The 20160-nt window shown below is 42.0% G+C and overlaps 1 protein-coding gene across 1 annotated transcript; it reads left to right on the top strand.

Moving 5' to 3' along the window:
* The first annotated feature begins 207 nt into the window (after window positions 1–207).
* On the top strand, window positions 208–18919 carry KCTD2 (potassium channel tetramerization domain containing 2). The gene is made up of 6 exons (XM_030208317.1): window positions 208–609; window positions 9179–9287; window positions 10377–10468; window positions 14126–14221; window positions 14316–14441; window positions 17865–18919. Exons 1-6 carry the CDS (start codon window positions 289–291, stop codon window positions 17892–17894), a joined length of 774 nt encoding a protein of 257 aa, XP_030064177.1. The 5' UTR covers window positions 208–288; the 3' UTR covers window positions 17895–18919.
* The last annotated feature ends 1241 nt before the right edge of the window (window positions 18920–20160 follow it).

The following is a 20160-nucleotide window of genomic DNA, read 5'->3' as shown; positions in this document are numbered from 1 at the left end:
ACTGGATCAAATTTTCATTTTTAAAATGTAAATATTAGGTCACTCTGGTCTTCCTGTTCCATTTCATCAGTTCCAAACTACAGCGTTCAAACTATTTAGTGACACCACCAGGCCAACAAATGATTTGTGCTTTATTGTGAGTATTCCTCTTTTTTGTTCATGGTGGGACATTGACCTTTACCCCCGTCTCCCCGGAAGTTCCGCCTCCTTGGTGCTTGTTGTGACGAGATGGCCGTGCCGCCCTCCTCCTCCTCCTGTCGTCCTGTTTGAGCGACCACCGAGCCCAGCATGGCTGAGCTGCAGCGGGAGACTTCGGAGCCTGCGGACAGAGACCTACTGCTCGCTCCTGGCCGGGGGTCCACCACCGGCAGCCTCCGCAGCGGGCCTCCCAGTCCAGGCCTCGCTTGCCAGGCCCGCCACGGCTCGACGCTGGCCCCGCGAAGCCCCTTTCAGCCGCCGCTGCCCCCCGCGGAAAAGCCGGGCTCCAAGTGGGTGCGCTTGAACGTCGGGGGCACGTGCTTTATCACCACCAAACAGACCCTGTGCCGGGAGCCCAAGTCCTTTCTGTACCGGCTGTGCCAGGAGGACCCGGACCTGGACTCGGACAAGGTGCGGCTGCTGATGAGGCATCGAATCCAGACATATGATAAAAACCCTGGCTGGATGGGACTTGCTAATTGTAAAACCATATTTTACTTGCTTTAAGCCTTAAGGATTTATTTTTTTTTCTGATTATTTAAAGCAAAATCACGGTAACATAACATCAGGCGTAGAAGTCGAGTAACATGGGACATTAAGGGATTTCCAGCTGATTACACGGGATGTAAGACATCCTCCTTTGTAGTTCAGACTAGTCCTCATGGTTATTTTATCTCTCGCTAGTAAAAAAAAGGCCCGTTTCTGACACACATGAAACGGGCGCTAGCAAGGTTTTCCTGGCAGTGTGTGTGAGGGAGAGAGTGAGTCTGGGTGCGAGTGTGTGACTGTGTGTGTGTGTGTGAGAGAGAATGTGTTTCACACAGATACACTGTGTGAGAGAGAGAGAGTGTGTGTGACACAGAGTGAGAGACTGTGCGATACACAGACTCTGACAGCGAGTGTATGAGACCGAGTGTGACACCGAGAGTGTGTGAGACTGTGTGACACACAGAGAGTGAATGTGATACAGTGTGAGACAGAGTGTGACTGAATGAGAGTGAGAGACAGAAACACAGTGTGTGTGTGTGACAGAGATAGCTCCCCCTCCCTCTGTGGTCTGTGCACCCCCTCCTCTGGTTTCAGGATCCCCTCCCCCTCTCGGGTCTGAGGACCCCCTTCTCCCCTCTGTAGCAGAAGGTGGACTTTGAGCGTAGGTTAATTATTGTTTTGTTGGGGAGTGTGTGAGTTACATGAGCAATCAGTGCTGCCATTTTGGTGTTGGGGGTTTGTCTGGGGGAGGGTACCGTTGTTCCACATAATTGTACGTATTTCTGTTTGTGGAGGGGTTGGGGGTGTGAATGAGAAAGATGCTGTCTGTGCATGGCACAGTGTGTGTTTGTGTGTGTGAGTGAGATAGATGCTTTTGGGCGGCAGGGAGGAAGTCTGGTGGAGCTGGGTAAGTTGTGTGCTTTCGCTCTGGGGTCTGCTATTGGAACTCAGCCTGTCCTCCTTTATAGCAAGATTTTTTTGTTATTTTAAAAAGGTGGCGGGGGGGAGGAAGAAGACACTATCATCTCCTAAACTTGCTTGACACCGATGTATATATAAATAATTCTGACCTCTAACGTTGTGAAGCTCCGAGTTCACGTGCGCACTGTTGTTAGTGTTGATGACCGGCATCCGTTAACTTCTGTTTCAACACCACCTCCAACCACTCCTGCTTGCTGCGAAGCTCCGCCTTTCCAAGGCATCTGATTGTTAGCTCTCTGCCCACCAAAGTTGTTGATGGGCCTCTGCTTGGGCTGTGGCGAACTCACTTTCGAGATCTGACAAAGAAGGGGCGGAGTGTGGAGGCGGTCGGTGGTGGGCTGTGATTCGAAATTGGCCCGCGGTGGCGAAATGTTGGGGCTCGTTTGTACAGATTCCTTGGGAGCTATGTGCTTGGGGGGAGGGGCTTGGGTGATGGCGCCGAGGAGGGGGGCACTGACAGCTGATTCCTAGGCAGGGGGAGGAGTAGGGAAACACGCTCCATGTGTTTCCCTATTCCTCCCCCTGCCTGGCTCGCGGTTTTGTGTGGTTTTGCATTCATCCGACCTTCTTTGCGACTCGTGCCTTCCCTGCCCCGCCGTCGATGTCATCGCGTTTTGACGCGAGGGTGGAGCTACACTGCAGCCCATTCGGTGAGTGTCAGTGCTCCGCCCTCGATGTCATAACGTTGTGACGCGAGGGCGGGGCACACACTCATGAGGGAACAGCAATCTACACCACCACGAAAGTTGGAGACTTTGCAGCTTTCGGCTTCATTAGAAAGTTGGGGTTATGAATTATGTCTGGATGGGGCGTGGCTGAGTGCGGGTCTATGAGTGAGAGTGAGTGGTGCTGACAGCCTACCCTACCAACAGTACAGGGCTTCAGTGTTTCCGTGCCACACAGTGAGCTTCAGAATGTTGGAGGTGAGAATTATTTATATAGATTTCAACTATCTGACCATAGAAAGAAACGAGAAAGCCTGGGACACAAGTATATTAAGTGACAAGCGAGTGAAAATACAGCAGTAATGAAGTAGCCAGTTACACACCTCTTCTTATCTTCCTGCACATAATTGCCTCGGTTCCTTTGCATTACCGTACCTTTTCCGTTTACACTCCCATGTCTCCTTAGCTGTTAAGGAGTTTTCCTGTGTATCATGTTGACATGGTATGCCTGTTATGTAAATGTTTTAAAATGTATTGTGCTGACACTGCATCATATTATTGTAAACAATGTGATTTCATTTGGCTGATTCTAAGTTTAGTTTGGTATTCTAATGGTGTGGTGTAAATGTGATTCTTATTCTGTGTTCTTAACCAAAAAGAAAGTTTACATCTCCTAGGTACTAGTTCTCTGCCCCAAGAATTTTACTCCTGAGGATTTACTTTACTAAGGTGTTTGTTTTCCCTGTACATTGTTAGGTTTTCCTGTCTTGCTGGGAACCCTTATTGCTTCTCAGTCCTGTTTACTGGGAGAACAGCGCTTTTGATATGGTTCTTTTTAGAATGTTAATCAGGAGCTTCTGTATCATTTTGAATCATTAGTCTTCTCTCTTGACTGCTATCTAGAAAGCATGTTTTTGAACTTTCTGGGTCAGATCTGGATATTTTATTGATTTTTATAATAGGTTGGATTATTTCTCAAATTACAAATGTACTAATCTCAAAGTACTGATGTCTCATTTTGGGGGCAGTAGAGAATCCTGTTGGCTGAGGATCTCTAGTCCATTTTGAATGTAATGTGAGAAGGGATAACAGACCGTACAAGAGCTCTGGTTACTGTAGTGATTTCTCATGGCCAGTGAGAGCTCTAAAAGCAATTCTGACTTCTGCCTCACTATTGCTAGATCATTATGGCTGTGCAAGCTCGGGGCTGTTCAAAACTGCTACCAAAACTGTCTAAACACTCTCTGCCGAAATTAAAAAAACTAAAGTTTGGTTTTTGAATGTGAACCAATGAGACCCGCCGGGGATTGTCAGAGCTTGTAGTCATCATCCTTCTGCTAAACCCACAGCTTATTGCTCTCCAGTCCCAGGAACTGCAAGCATGGCCTGACCACTGGGACAGCCATTTTAACAAGGACTTCACAACAAGTCTGCCACGTTTAGGTTCCCAAGTCACTGCAGATGTAGCTAAATATCTTCTGAGGCAGGAACTTTATGAAAATTTGTTTTAAAAAAATCAAGATTACCAGATTTTTATGCATACCTAAACTACACAAGTAACAAGAGAAAGTAGCATTCAGATAAGAATAGCCATACCAGCCAATGGTCTGTCTAGCCCAGTATCCTGTTTTCCAAACAGTGGCCAAGCCAGGTCACAAGTACCTGGCAGAAACCCAAATCATAGCAACACTCTATACTACAAATCCCAGGGCAAGCAGTTGCTTCCCATGTCTATCTCAATAGCAGACTATGGACTTTTCCTCCAGGAATTTGTCCAAACCTTTTTTTAAACCCAGATACGCTAACCGCTGTTACCACATCCTGCGGCAAAGAGTTCCAGAGCTTATCCATTGAATGAAAAAAATATTTCCTCCTATTTGTTTTTAAAGTATTTCCATGTAACTTCCTTGAGTGTCCCCTAGTCTTTGTACTTTTGGAACAAGTAAAAAATCGATTTACTTCTGATTCTACACCACTCAGGATTTTGTAGACCTCGATCATATCTCCCCTCATCCATCTCTTTTCCAAGCTGAAGAGCCCAAACCTCTTTAGCCTTTCCTCATACGAGAGGAGTTCCATCCCCTTTATCGTTTTGGTTGCTCATCTTTAAACCTTTTCTAATTCCGCTATATCTTTTTTGAGATACGGTGACCAGAACTGAACACAATACTCAAGGTGCGGAAGCACCATGGAGCAATACAAAGGCATTATAGTATTTTCAGTCTTATTCACCATCCCTTTCCTAATAATTCTTGGCATCCTGTTTGCTTTTTTGACCGTCGCCGCACATTGAGCAGAAGATTTCAGAGTATTATTTGCAACGACACCCAGATCTTTTTCTTGAACGCTGACCCCTAAGGTGGACCCTAGCATCAGGTAACTATGATTCAGATTATTCTTTCCAATGTGCATCATCTTGCATTTGTCCACATTAAATTTCATCTGCCATTTGGATGCTCAGTCTTCCAATTTCCGAAGGTCTTCCTGCAATATTTCACAGTCCGCACGTGTTTTAACAACCTTGAATAGTTTTGTATCATCTGCAGATTTGATCTCCTCACTTGTTCTGATTTCCACATTTTTTTTTGTTACATTTGTACCCCGCGCTTTCCCACTCATGGCAGGCTCAATGCGGCTTACATGGGGCAATGGAGAGTTAAGTGACTTGCCCAGAGTCACAAGGAGCTGCCAGTGCCTGAAGTGGGAATTGAACTCAGTTCCCCAGGACCAAAGTCCACCACCCTAACCACTAGGCCACTCCTGCACTCCATTTATAAATATGTTAAATAGCACTGGTCCCAGTACAGATCCCTATGGCACTCTACTGTTCACCCTCCTCCATTGAGAGAAATGACCATTTAACCCTTCCCTCTGTTTTCTGTCCAATAACCAATTCCTAATCCACACTACTACTACTACTACTACTACTTAGCATTTCTATAGCGCTGCCAGGGTTACGCAGCGCTGTACAAGTTTAAACACGGGGAGGGACAGTCCCTGCTCAAGAGAGCTTACAATCTAACGGTAACAGACTACGTAGTCAGTGTAGGTAACAGGAATGGGGAAGGTGTTAGGCGCCAAAAGCAAGGGAGAAGAGATGGGCCTTGAGTAAGGACTTGAAGATGGGCAGGGAGGGCGCATGGCGTATGGGCTCGGGAAGTCTGTTCCAGGCATAAGGTGATGCGAGGCAGAAGGGGCGGAGTCTGGAGTTAGCGGTGGTGGAGAAGGGTACAGATAGGAGTGATTTGTCCTGAGAGCGGAGGTTACGGGTGGGAACATACGGGGAGAGGAGGGTAGAGAGGTAATGGGGGGCAGCAGATTGAGTGCACACCAGAACCTTACCTCCAATCCTATGACTCTTTAATTGGAACTTTATCAAAAGCCATTTTATATTTACTGATTAAGGACAAGCATGATATAGATTCTTACTAAAGCAGGGTAAAGGAATCTAGACATTGATCTACACTGCAGACATTATACCAGCCTGATGCGCAACCCAGAACAAAAAAAGCATATTGATGTCACTGAATATGAGGACTATATGCTCTGAAAAATTACAATCGAGAGCAATATACTTCTCAAATTATTTTCCAATATATAAACTTCACTTAGTTGTAATATCATTTCCCTACTGACCAGTACTTGTGCTGGAAAACGATCAGTGCAGGTTCCTTTCTCATAGAACCTAGCTTCTGCATGCCACAAGTTTGATTAAAATGCTCTATCGTCATCATACCCAAAATCCTAGAAATTCTTTAGAATCACCCAAATAGTATCCAAGCCAGAATATATATAGGTGCTTATTTTCAAAGCACATAGACTTAAAGCTACATAGAGACGTATTTTCAGAGCATTTAGACTTGAAAAATTACATAGAAATCTATAGAACTTTGTAAGTCTAAGTTCTTTGAAAATGAGCCCCTTAGTAGTCTATGTAACTTTGAAAATGAGCCTTATTTACTATAATAAAACTCACCCTCAACGTTCTGAGGACACTGACGTCAGTGAAGCCAAGCCCTGACTTCCTTCAAAAAGGTTCGAAGGTTCGTGGTGGTGAAGCCACCAAAATCGCTCCGGGCCCCGCCCTCGAGGGCGGAGCAATGGCAGAACAACGAAGGGGTTGGCAGGGAGGGAGGCGGGGCGGGGGGAAATCACTCCGGGCCCCGCCCTCACGTCAAACATCATGACGGGGGCGGAGCAATGGCAGAACAACGAAGGGGTTGGCCAGGGAGGGAGGGAGGGGAGGGGGATGTTGGCGACGAAAACCTTGCTAGCGCCCGTTTCATTTGCTCTGAAACGGACCTCTTTTACTAGTATTTAAATAATGACAGACCCTATTTTACATCCAATCAAAATAGCTTCCGCACACATCGACCTCAGCTAATTGAAAACTAAACCTAAAAGCCACAGTACTTTTACAGTGGCTGACTTGTCACCACATTTGGAGTGACAGCTAATGTCATACCTCCACAGAGAGGCTAATTCATAAGGAGTTTATCATCCCAAATTTGTAGACTTAAATTCCCACTAAGCTTTCTTATCAAACGCATTTATTTGGAGCATTGTATTTATTTATTACATTTGTATCCCGAGCTTACCCACTCAAAGCACCATATAAACTACTAGGAAACAACAGGGCAGCGGATCTGCAAACTCCAACGTGTAAAAAAATAAAGCAGATGAATAGGAGATACAAACAAATCTTTATTGGTGAAACATAAACCAAAATAATGCCCATTATTTTGGTTTGTGTTTCACCAGTAAAGATTCGTTTGTATCTCCAGTTGATCTGCTTTGTTTGTTTCCACCATATAAACTACTGTGCCCGATCATAAATGTTATTTTCTCACTGAATTGACAACTTTCAATGCAATCAATACCACTTCGTAATTTTACAACATACCGAAAAGAAACAAAAGAAAAAAAGCAAATATTTAGCTTGCAGTAACAATCACAGCACCGTATAGGTTGTCTGACATCCAGCACCCACTATAGCAAAACATGCTCGCAGTCTAAACATTCGGCACAATTTGTGCAGCATTTTAAGGGTGGGGGGTTGTCGACTAATGGAAACCCTGGAAGCAGGTCTGAGGGATTGAAACGCAATTAGTGGGCGTCGGGTGTCAGACAACCTATATGGCGCTGTTATTGTTATAGTCGCTTTTTTCTTCTTTTGTTTCTTTTTGTTCTGTTATAAATTACAAAGTAGTATTGATTACATTGTAAGTTGTCAATTAAGCATTTTGCTATTCAACTTTTTTTATGTATAAAAAAAGTTGAATAGCAACTGTTAATTGATTGAGCCACTTTGGATGGTAAAATTTCATTTGTTTCAAACGCAGTGGTATTGTCCCATTTTTTGTCTAAATTAAGCATTTTGCACATGAATGAATACACCAGCAGGCTCAGGATTTGGAATAGCTTATGCTATAGGAGATCCAATAGCCTGGTTACAAAATGTATCTGATGCATTCGCTTTACCTTAGTTGGTTGCTCAAGTAGTGGCCACGTTTATTAGACTCTCCCTTTTTTTTTGTACTATGACTCCGAGGAGGTAGTCTATATAGTATTCCCCTTATTTTAGTTCTTAGAAACTCAATTAGTAACAACATTCCATGCTACCAATCCCGAGGCACATTGAGGCATATTTTCAAAGCACTTTGGGAGGCTAAGTTCCATAGGTTTCTATGGAACTTTGGGAGGCTAAGTGCTTTGAAAATGAGCCTCTTAGTGGCTTCCCCCATGTCCAGCTAAATAACTGACTATGGACTTTTCCTCCAGGGACTTGTCCAAACCTTTTTTAAACCCAGGTACGTTAATCACTGTTACCCCATCCTCTGGCAATGAGTTCCAGAGCTTAATTATTCTTTGAGTGAAAAAATATTTCCTCCTATTTGTTTTAAAAGTATTTTCTTGTAATTTCATTGAGAGGGTCTTTTACTAAGGCGCACTCACGTTTTTGGCGCACGCTAAAAACGTGAGCGCGCCTTAGTAAAAGTCGCCCTGAGTGTCCCCTGGTCTTTGTACTTCTTGAAAGAGTGAAAAGTGATTGTCTTTTACCCGTTCTACACCACTTAGGATTTTGGTAGACCTCTGTCTCTTTTCGAAGCTGAAGAACCCTAACCTCTTTAGCCTTTCCTCATATGGGAGAAGTTCCATTCCCTTTATTATTTTGGTTGCTTTTCTTTTTCTAATGTAATGTGAGAAGAAAGCAAGCAATGTTTGTCCTTCCATTTAGACTTTTATTTACCCAGCACACACTTCATGTACAGGAGCATGTTTAACATGCACAAAACCACTATCATGGATGTTAAAACCGTGCACTATATGCTAATAATGGCAGAATTAGAGAAATCCCACGGGAATATAGCACCACCAACGCTTTAAGTCATCACATTCCATTAAGCAACCTTCTCAGCTCATTCTTCCCAGTTTTCAGGCATTGTTTTCTCTAATTTGTCCATTGAAATGAGCATTGATGGACAGACAGGCACAGTCTCTATTATTTTGTTGTTTTCTTTTTTTTATTTATTTATTTATTTATTCATTTCTTTCAATAACTTTACAAGCAAAAATACTTGCTCAGAAAAGAGAAATTAATACACAGAAGTTAAAGGAAACATATATTTCAAAGAAAATATTAATTATTATTCTTAATTCTCATAAGTCCTCATTTGGGTTGTTTTCTTTTTTTAACGTTGTTAATAAATACCAAAAATTTAATAGCCATGAAGAAATGCTGGCAAACAGGCCCTATATCTGATGGAGTCGCTGCCAGGCAATAAACAACTGGTTTAATAGAAACATGTTTTCTGTTTAAAACAAAAAGTGTGTTTCATCTGCAGGATGAGACAGGAGCCTATCTGATTGACAGAGATCCCACCTTCTTTGGCCCAATCTTGAACTACCTCCGACATGGGAAATTAATCATTAACAAAGAATTGGCAGAAGAAGGTAGGAAATGAGAGCCTGGGGTGTCTGCATTTTTCTATATGATGTGTTCATTTCAACCTATATAACAAGAATGCTTTATCTTAAGCACGTTATATTTTACATTTCTCTGAATCTAATGTAATGATCATATAGGCAGTCCTGTAAAATATCACAAGAGTTGTACTAAAATACTGCCTTAGCAGATTGTAAGCTGCAAGGAAAATCTGTTTGTTTTAGACCAACCTGGATTAATTAATAAAATGAAAGCTACAGAAAGGGCTGTTGAAATAATACGTTTTGGACTGATCCATTGGCAGTGCTGCACATTGCCATATGGAAGACCCAAATCTGAGTCCTTAGTTTCAATTCTTAGGCTGGCTGGCTGTGATATTAAGGCCCACGCTCCCAGCTGTTAGTAATGGGGAATTGCAATCTGTTACTCTTGTCTGTAGACTTACTGCAATGTCTGGGTCTAGGAAGGCTACAAAAATCAGCAGAATACATCTGCTTGTAAACAGCATGGAATCTATTGGAATCCTTCCAGGTACCTGTGAACTTGATTGGTCACTGTTAGAAGTAAGACATTGGATTCAATGGATCTTTGGTCTAAATTAATATGTTAGTTCTTAGTTCTAAGTAGTAGTAGTAGTAGTAGTAGTAGTAGTTCTTATGTTTCTGGCACTGTTGACCAATATTAACTAGTTCTTATTGTGCTTGGAAGTCCAAAGGGAAAGAAGAAAGTGCCAGGGCATAAATGCAATTAAAAAAATTATAACATTTTCAAGCAAATAATTCCTTAGTAATCCCAGTGCTGTTCTTTATAATGTGCAGTTTAGGCTTTAACAAGACCAACAAGTATTGTGAAAGCTGTTTCATCATGACCTAGGGTAATCAGATATGTAAATGAATCTGTCTGGTTCTATCAATGTAAATTTATAGGACAGGGATTTATTAACTAAGCAGACCAGCTGATTTCCTATAATTTATGTATATTTGTTATCATGATATTTAAAATGCAGGTTACATGGTTAAAATCTTGGAAAATGGCTGTCTTGTTACACATTTCTCTTCTTACCTAAAAATATCTGTGTTTTCTGTTTTTCTCTCCAGGAGTGCTGGAGGAAGCAGAGTTTTACAACATTGCCTCTCTGGTGCGATTGGTAAAAGAACGAATACGCGATAACGAGAACAGAACCTCTCAAGTAAGATTGCATTAAAGCAACAGCTCCACACATTTGTGAAAAAATGTAAAATTGACGTCTTGTAGGCTAGCAGTTGGCAACTTTTGATACAACACTCACTTGACAGTGGTGTAGTAAAGGTGCACAATGGAAGGGAAAAATTATAGGGAAACCCCAAATGACAGACTAGCCATGGTAGAGGTGTGAGATGGGCAGAGTACAACCCTCGCAAAGAATTCTGAAGAACAGAACAATTGAGGTAAAATAACAAGTGAACCAAAGAACCACAAAGCCTCTAAAAATACTCAAATGGATAAATTTAATGGTCCATTATAAAGAGAGCAAAATATCATAAAGCTGATACATACCCTAGTAAAGAAATAATTATGGGAACTGCTCATCGGACTTCTCAGATTGTAAACGTGTGACTAGGTTAAACCAAGAGAGTAGCACATGTACAGTCCCCCAACTTGGATATGAATTTGTGTTTAACTTGTTGTCCTTCCAAATCCAAGCTCAAGTTGACTTACAAATTCAGGCACAAATGATAAGCCCTGCCCTAGAGGATTTTGTCTAAAGCAGTGGTTCCCAAGCCTGGTCCTGGAGGCACCACAGCCAGTCAGGTTTTCAGGATACCCACAATGAATATTCATGAGAGAGGTTTTGCAGTGGAGGCAGTGCATACAAATCTCTCATGAATATTCATTGTGGGTATCCTGAAAACCTGACTGGCTGGGGTGCCTCCAGGACAGGTTTGGGAACCACTGATCTAAGGTATAGAGTATCTGAGGCAATTGAGGGTTAAGTAACTGCCCAGAGAAGTCAATGAGAGAAGCGTGATTTGAACCCTGGCTTCCCATGTCCTTAAACAGCTGCTCTAACCACAATGCTACTCGTAGTTTAAAGTCTAGGACAGAGGTGCAAAGTATTGGAAAAAAAACTGTATTTCTTAAACATTCATCTGTTTCTTTACGTATTTATAATAAAACTAGTAAAAAAAAAAGGCCCGTTTCTGACACAAATGAAACGGGCGCTAGCAAGGTTTTCCTCGGAGTGTGTATGTATGAGAGAGTGACTGTGTGTGAGAGAGAGAGTGAATGTGCGAGTGTGTGTGAGAATGAGAATGTGTGCAAGTGCGTATGTGAGACACAGTGTGAGAGAGAGTGTGTTTCACACAGATACAGTGTGTGTGAGAGAGAGAGAGTGTGTGAGAGACACAGACTCTCTGTGAGACTGAGTGTATGAGACCAAGAGAGTGTATGAGTGACTGTGTGACACATAGAGAGTGAATGTGATACAGTGTGAGACATAGTGTGTGTGAGAGAGAGAGAAAGACATTGACTGTGAGAGAGTGTGTGTGTGTGTGTGTGACAGAGATACCTCCCCCCCCCCCCCCCCCCCCCCCTCCTCTCTCTGGTGTCTGAGCGTTACTGTGCAGGACGCTGAGCTCTGGCTGTGCTTCAGGGAACTGACCAATCCTTTTTAATAGAATGCACCTTCAGCATTCTGAAGCCGAGAAACCTCGTGTGGTTGGTCACTTCTGCTTGTGACGAACCCGAAAGTATGTGATGTCAATTCAGGAGATGGATACAGAGAGCAGGAATGCCTCAGCCATGCAGTCAGCTTCAGAATGTTGGAGGTGTGTTTTATTATATAGGATAGAGTATGGTAAATCAGGAAATTTGCCGAGAAATGTATTTGACACTTTTGAGCAGTAGGTCAATCAAGGCATAAACTTTCATCTTTCTTCACCCGGCTATATCTGACTCTTAAAAGTGAGCTCAAACTGGGGAAAATGATAGCAAATGGGAAGGAAAGGTTTTCTATTAGCTGGTTTGCATTTCAGTTACTGTTTTGGGTAGTGGGAAAGATGGGAGAGAGAGTTGCTGATTTTATGTTTTGAAGGGGGTGGACAGAGTGCCTGATTTATAGAAGCAAGAAAAAAAAAAAAAACATTAGTCATTTAACCCAGTTTTCCAGAGAGGCTTGAGCATGTGCTCAAGCCCCTCTGGAAAAATGGGTTAAATGACTAATCTTTTTTTTTTTTTTCTCGCTTCTATAAATCAGGCACTCTGTCCACCCCCTTCAAAACATTGTGCTTTGTTAAAGTTCTTGTCCATTCAAAAGGAATGAAATGGGGGTATAATAAAGAGTTGCACCCAGTCATGAAGTCAAGCTGGAAAACTGTATTTACTAACTTGTCTCTCTACAGATGTTGCTTGGGTATACAAGGGGAATCTATAGAAATTAAAAAAAAAAAAAAGTATATCAAAATAAAACTTTATGGCATTCTCAAACTATCGAACAAGTACAGATAAAAACAGTTCTGGAAGGATCGGTGATACATCAGGGGAAGTACATTATGCCAAAAACGCATGTGGTACTTTGATACAGGGCAGAACATATTGGCTTAGGTTTGTGTTTGAAGGTAAGGAAGTGGTGCTACAGTGTAAGTAGAGCTTATGCGTTACATGTCCTTTAGTAAGTAAGATAGGTCTCTGGAGAATGGCCTGGAGGAGTGGCCTAGTGGTTAGGGTCCTGGGGAACTAAGGAACTGAGTTGGATTCCCACTTCAGGCACAGGCAGCTCCTTGTGACTCTGGACAAGTCACTTAACCCTCCATTGTACCCGTGTAAGCCGCATTGAGCCTGCCATGAGTGGGAAAGCGCAGGGTACAAATGTAACAAAAATAAAATAGATACTATTGGATATTCTACATGGAATGTTGCTATTCCACTAGCAACATTCCATGTAGAAGACGTCAGACTCACAGAAGCAGAAGCCTACGCGGCCACATTGGTGATCTGCAAGGGCCGACTTCTACATGGAATGTTGCTAGTGGAATAGCATCATTCCATGTAGAATCTCAAATAGTAGCAACAGTGGAGGAGTGGCCTTGTGGTTAGGGTGGTGGACTTTGATCCTGGGGAACTAAGGAACTGAGTTGGATTCCCACTTCAGGCACAGGCAGCTCCTTGTGACTTTGGGCAAGTCACTTAACCCTCCATTGCCCCATGTAAGCCGCATTGAGCCTGCCATGAGTGAGAAAGCGCAGGGTACAAATGTAACAAAAATAAAATAGATACTATTGGAGATTCTACATGGAATGTTGCTGCTATTGGAGATTCTACATGGAATGTTGCTATTCCACTAGCAACATTCCATGTAGAAGGCTGCGCAGGCTTCTGTTTCTGTGAGTCTGACGTCCTGCACATACGTGCAGGACGTCAGACTCACAGAAGCAGAAGCCTGCGCGGCCACATTGGTGATTTGCAAGGGCCGACTTCTACATGGAATGCTGCTAGTGGATTAGCAACATTCCATGTAGAATCTCAAATAGTAGCAACAGTGGAGGAGTGGCCTAGTGGTTAGGGTGGTGGACTTTGGTCCTGGGGAACTGAGGAACTGAGTTCGATTCCCACTTCAGGCACAGGCAGCTCCTTGTGACTCTGGGCAAGTCACTTAACCCTCCATTGCCCCATGTAAGCAGCATTGAGCCTGCCATGAGTGGGAAAGCGCGGGGTACAAATGTAACAAAAATAAAATAAATAAAAAATATATAGTAAATATCTAGCATAGTCAGTTTTTCAGCAAAAGCACTGAGAAATGCAGAGAACTCACTAGGCCAGCTAATCTTCACTGCTTGAATTTCCTCCTTGTTCCCATCATGGTTTCTAGGGTCCTGTGAAACATGTGTACCGGGTGTTGCAGTGCCAAGAAGAGGAGCTCACTCAGATGGTTTCCACTATGTCTGATGGATGGAAATTTGAGCAGGTATAGTCATTCTAAATGTGATTCCCTGAAAGAATTGCACTCATCATGTACTTTGTGATGCTCAGATAGTATTTTAATTTCTTTTTCCCCTAAGCTCATCAATATTGGATCCTCCTACAACTATGGAAATGAGGATCAGGCAGAATTCTTGTGTGTTGTCTCGAGGGAGCTCAATAACTCAACCAATGGCCTAGTCATAGAACCCAGCGAGAAGGCAAAGGTAAGAAGCCGCCTTTTAGTCCTGCTGCATCTGCTGTTGCAGCTGTTCTGTCGAATGCTGGACATTCGTTTCTCAATGCCCCTGTCTTGCCTAAGAATCTTTATAGGCTCAGTAACCAGTCATTTCCAGTACATTTTGTGTCAGTTTGAGAAAATCCTGCTGCTTAACATCCAGGGACAACAATGTTGCTGAGAAATGCTTCAGCCCATAGGGAAATCACTAGGGGGCTCATTTTCGAAGCACTTAGACTTACAAAGTTCCATAGAAACCTATGGAACTTTGTAAGTCTAAATGCTTTGAAAATACACCTCATAGTCTCCTCACCTACAATCCATGTTTTCCCCACCCTTTCCCTGATTGGTAATTGTTATTCTGTGTCTGATAAGTAGCTTTAGTGCAAAGTCTTTGGGCATTGTTGCATTCCTTTGCTCTGGTTTCTCCTTTCCTTAGCTCTCTAGTTTTTTGAAAATCTGTTATGATCATCATGACTTTTTTTTTTTTTGTTTGAGGGGAGGGGTATGAAATAATATCAGAAAATATCAGTAGCAAAGAAGAAGAAAAAAAAATAAAGACCCTTCAAAGAACTGTCAGGGTCATAATTTTAAAAACTGGCAATCAAGCTAATTTCTTTATTAATAAACTTATGAGATGGTCTCTTGCTACGAAGGTCATCCATTAGGATCTTCAGTGTTCTTCGATCACCCAGAACAATGTTTCCAAAATCAAAAATATTGCTAACATAGTGGCCCTTTTACTAAGCTGTGTAACCGTCTACACGTGCCCAAATGGAGTTACCGCCCAACTACCGCATGGCTCTTGTGGTAATTTTATTTTTGGGTCGTGTCCGAAAAATAAAATAATTATTTTCGGACGCGCATATCAGACGCACACAAAGTGGCATTTGATGCACGTAGGTCATTACCGTCCGGTTACCATGTGAGACTTTACCGCTAGGTCACTGCGCCTACACTACCGCAAGCCATTTTTCAGCGCACCTTAGTTAAAAGGACCCCATAGAATTCATGTCTTTTAGTTTCCAACAGTTTTTATTAATGAAGCACAAAAATAGTGTTTACATATTGAAAGTATCAGTACAATCAACCAACAAACACTAGGTACGATAATTTTCCAATATTACGCATCTTCATTAATCTTTTAACTTTATCCCCCCCCCCCCCCCCCTTCTTGTTACTGATATTTGACATTTTATTCAACAGGGTTTATTAACAACAATTTAATAACAACTCCTTTCCCCCATGCTCTTTCATTCTACCAATTGACATCATATATTCAAATACATTAACCCCCCGAAATATAACCACTTTCAGATGTCAGCTTTACATTACACAAACAAAAGCATTGAACTAAAGACAAGCAAAGATGTGGGGTCTTACTCCCCTCCGTAAGAGAGCCAGGGGGCCTGTGTTCTGATGGCCCTCCTACCCCTCTCCGGAAGATATCTTTAACAGACTGGAAAAAATGCCCCCAAAGGAGCTTCCCACCCCTACTACCCCCCACCCTCCTAAACCCTCCATCCCCCCTCCCAGGTCTGCTCTACTGTTTGTTTCCCAATTCCAAAGAGGTAATAAGGAAAATCCCTAATCCCATTCAATTTCCATTAGTCGCCGAGGGAAGCTTAGACAATGCTCCACGTTTATTGATAATATGACTCCTCGCCCTATGAGACAGTGTGTTAATATATCCTTCCCAGGTAAGATAAAAATGAATTCATGTCTTTTAAATATCTCTGACAATATTTGCCATAGAACAGTTTTATCTACTTTAAGGAATATTTGCCCCATCCTTCCCATATTTAAAAATGTGCAGTATGAACAAACCTGCTTCACTGCTGTGTCCGTTCACCTTAGTTCTTCATCTTACAACTGCAGCTGCATTAGTTTACTGTTTTACAAGGAACCTTTTATGGTTTTTCTTAGGGATGTACATTTGTTAGTGTACACGTTAAAACTTTGTAATAAAATGAATGAATGAATGAAATAGGCAAAAGCCCAAAACTCAGGGGAAAAAGCCCCAAATGGCCCAAAAATGTGTGCTGTGTGCACATCATTGGTATTTTGTGTTTGGTCAATTGGCCCAGGTTTTCCAGAGTCTGTCTTGACCTTGTAAACGACCCCTGAGTGACTATCTGATGATGCACCAAAATGAGCCCATTTGAACATATTTGTGAGATCAGTAATGGACTTGTACCTCTTGCATCCATCTTTAAATATTATAAAATGATTTCCTTTCAATATGTGGCTAGGGAGGGGTGATTCCTGGCTGGCTGACAGTCCTTGAATCTCTACTTTGAAGGCTGTTAATGAATTTATGTTTGAGTGATGCAGACAGTGTTTTGAAATTTTTTTGGAACAACGAGCAGAAGTGCTGGGCACAACTGGCAAAATTTGCACAAGAGATCCTGTGCATTCCTGCTACCAGCACATCTTCTGCGAAGACATTTTCTATTGCAGGAAGTACTGTGGAAGACAGGAGAGTTAGATTGAATTATGAGATTGTTCACGACTTATTATTCATCCACGGATTTAAAAAATCATAATAGTGCTTCATAGGGCATACAGAGCAGCTTGCATTTTGTACCCCTGGACATTTTAACAGGGTAGATTAGTGTTCCTCGGGTAGTAGAAGTCGGCTAATGTTGGGGTTGGAAGGGTAGAGTGTGGTTCTTATAGTTACTCGTTGTTGTTATTGTTTTCTGTTTGTGACTTATAAATAAGTTGCACAGAATATTCCTTTTTAAACTTCCGTAAACTACTGAAGACCATCTCTTTGATAAGGCATACCACAAAGACCAACAAATGTGAATGTACACAACTCCTCCACAGACATTCAGAACTGTCTTATATTATCCTCGAGTTATATTTCTACCTCTATATACACTTAAAATTTGTATTACATTATCTGCTTGTTAATATTTCTACCATGTATATCTTTACCATGTGACCCAAAATCTTTTTATAACACTAATTGTCTAATTTCTTACCAACTCCATTAATCATGTTATATTGTAAGCCACATTGAGCGTGCAAAGAGGTGGGAAAATGTGGGATACAAATGCAATAAATAAATAATAAAAAGATTTAAATATAAAATCAAAAGCGTATGAGGTTTCTGCAGATGAGGACAGAGCCTGGGGGGACAAACTTTGTCCCCATGTCATTCTATAGCTCTGAATGCACATTTATATCATACCAAGCTGTGGAACTAAACTGAATAATAAGCAGCTGGCTTTCCCCGCCCCTGAGGGGTGTCATAACTTACCAACATTTACTGAAGGCGACATGCTCAAATATTTCTTCTATGTGTGCATATTTAAACTGAAGTGTAAATTGAGTGTCAAACTCCTGTCTAATTTGAGCAGTTTTGCAGCATGCATTGCTGATACTTCATCTGTTTCTGTTGTAGATTCTTCAGGAACGAGGATCTCGGATGTGAAGAACAAAAAAAGGACAGTTTGGCAAGGCCCCTCACGGGCCCTCCAGCTTTGGTCTTATACAGACACCAGGTCAATGCAGTGAAAAGCTGGGTCTGCTCTGCTGAGGGAGAACAATTACTAAACCAAAGGATTTTATTCCAGGAAAGCGATTCTTCTTCCTATCATATGACCCCTTCAATAATTTTATTTTTCAAAGTAGCACTGTATTCCTTTTTTTCTTTCATAGCAAAGCTTTGATCTGTGCTCTGTGAAAGTTTTTTACAAGAACTGACCAAACCAGGCCAGGAAGAGGATTGGCACAGTCCATCTGGAGGTGTAGCCGAGTTATATAAGCTGAGGATTGACATGTGTTACATGGGTTAGCACTCATTTTAGCACTGTCTCCTCCTTGCAAAACAAGGAAACCGTTCTAAAATTAGCACTGGGATTTTTTTTACACCCTTCTCCTTCACAAGCACACATTTCTTACTATCTGATTTTGTTTATATTAATTTTTAAACGAAACCCGTCAATTGCTGTAGCAAATTTCTAAATGCAAACAATGTTTGTTTTCTTATGTTGCTGGAACTGTGTGTTATGTTGACACCCTGAAAGTAGTGCAAAGAAAGATTTCAATTATTACTACCATACTTGTCACTCATATGTAGTTGTACTAGAATTACTTAAGAATATAAAACCTCCAGAAAGTATTCTGCTCTGTTTTCCATATTCTGAACAAAATTAAAAGGAGGAAAGCTGGCCAGTGTTTGAAGTCAGTCCACAAAAAATGTAAACCTTGAGAACACAAGGAGCAGAATAAGGTTTGTTTTAAACCATGGACAGTGTGCCTAATTCATGTTAGTGGAATGACTTCTATCGTGGAAAGAATGTGAGCCATCCTTGGTAGTAATAATTCATATTTTTAGTTCATTGTGTCTCCCCAATGTATAGACCCTCTTCCCTGACTACTGCAAAACCACCTTGAAAGCATCCGACTTTGGTATGATGTCAGTAAAATTCCCTCTTCAGGTACCATGTTGCAACACCTGCTAGACTTTTTCTTGTTTGCTGTATTGTCTTTGGTTCATATGGACCTGTGATGCACCCTTCCCAGGTGAGTTTTCTATGAAGGCACCACATGCTATTTGTTCTGTGCCTCGTTAGCCCTGCTATCTCACTTTTGGCACTTGCTCACAGGATTATTTTATGTCCAGTTGTGCCTGGTGTCCACTAGTAAACGTTCTCCGTTCCAGCTTCCTTAGAACCAGCAGTGCATTCCACCCTCATTCTGTGTTTCTAATACTACAGGCTATGGTTTGCACTTCTTGCCCTTTTTTTTTTTTTTTTGATTCTGCTGCCTTTTGATGTGGTCCAAAGAGGTGTAGTGAAAACATGTCTTTTGTATTTCCTTATTTTAGTGATTCTGCCAAACTGTGTTACTGTTCTTTGTCTGGGGTTGTGTTGTTTCAGGAATGCCTTGAGTGTCTGCACAGTTCATACTTGTGCCTCTCTCTTCTCGTTGATTTCAAAGCTGAGCCAAACTGGACTCTGAGGCCTTCAGTGACATTGTGCCATGTCAACATGGGGGAATGTTGCTGGTTTCTCCTTCCTCTTTCGGAGGGGATTTTCTGGACGTTTTTGATGCATGCTCATGCCTTCCTGTTAAACCCACTTTCACACTACATTGTAAAAGGTAGCATTCCAGCTCAGAGGTCCTGTGTGCCCTCGGCTCCATTTTTTTTTCAGTGTCCTGTGATTTTATTATAATCATGGAAATGTACTGATCAGGCTATTTTAAGAGAAGGCAGTGCTCCCTGTTTGGTGCATGCAGAGGTAGCACCTGCTTTCTCCTGAGTGTCATTGCATGGATATGGGATTTGTATGGGGTTTTCTCTGGTGGAATTTGGCTTTGTGCATGCTTCAAGTGTTGGATTTTAAGTCTGCAGGTGACTCCTTTTTTAAAGATGTAGGAGCTTATGGGAATTCCCCCTTTTGTAGTTCATTTTTTGTATATACTGTTTTGACTGGAATGAAATACGTCTGAAGGAATTAAAGATCATATCTGTAGAGATATAGGGGAATTCAGATCATTGTAAGACAGGCTCCCCACACAGCTCCTACAGCCTGATCTTGGACATCCATCCCCTGGGCTGCAGTTTTCTCTTGAATGGGGAAGGAGCAGAGAGGAAAGTAAAGGAGAATATATAATCTTGGACTGCCTCCCGTGTTTGTGTACTTCTGTTTTTACCAGGTGACCCTGCACACTTAGTAGCAAGTTGAATGTTT

Source organism: Microcaecilia unicolor, chromosome 6 (genome assembly GCF_901765095.1).
Source record: "Microcaecilia unicolor chromosome 6, aMicUni1.1, whole genome shotgun sequence".
NCBI classification, from domain to species: Eukaryota; Metazoa; Chordata; class Amphibia; order Gymnophiona; family Siphonopidae; genus Microcaecilia; species Microcaecilia unicolor.
This window is presented reverse-complemented; position numbering and strand designations above follow the sequence as displayed.

What these genes read in the sequence shown, in the direction of transcription:
- KCTD2 (XM_030208317.1), top strand. Translation starts at nt 289, where the DNA reads ATGGCTGAGCTGCAGCGGGAGACTTCGGAGCCTGCGGACAGAGACCTA. An exon ending in CAAAGAATTGGCAGAAGAAG is followed by an intron (nt 9,288 to 10,376) that starts GTAGGAAATGAG and finishes TTTTCTCTCCAG; the next exon opens with GAGTGCTGGAGGAAGCAGAG. An exon ending in AACCCAGCGAGAAGGCAAAG is followed by an intron (nt 14,442 to 17,864) that starts GTAAGAAGCCGC and finishes TTTCTGTTGTAG; the next exon opens with ATTCTTCAGGAACGAGGATC.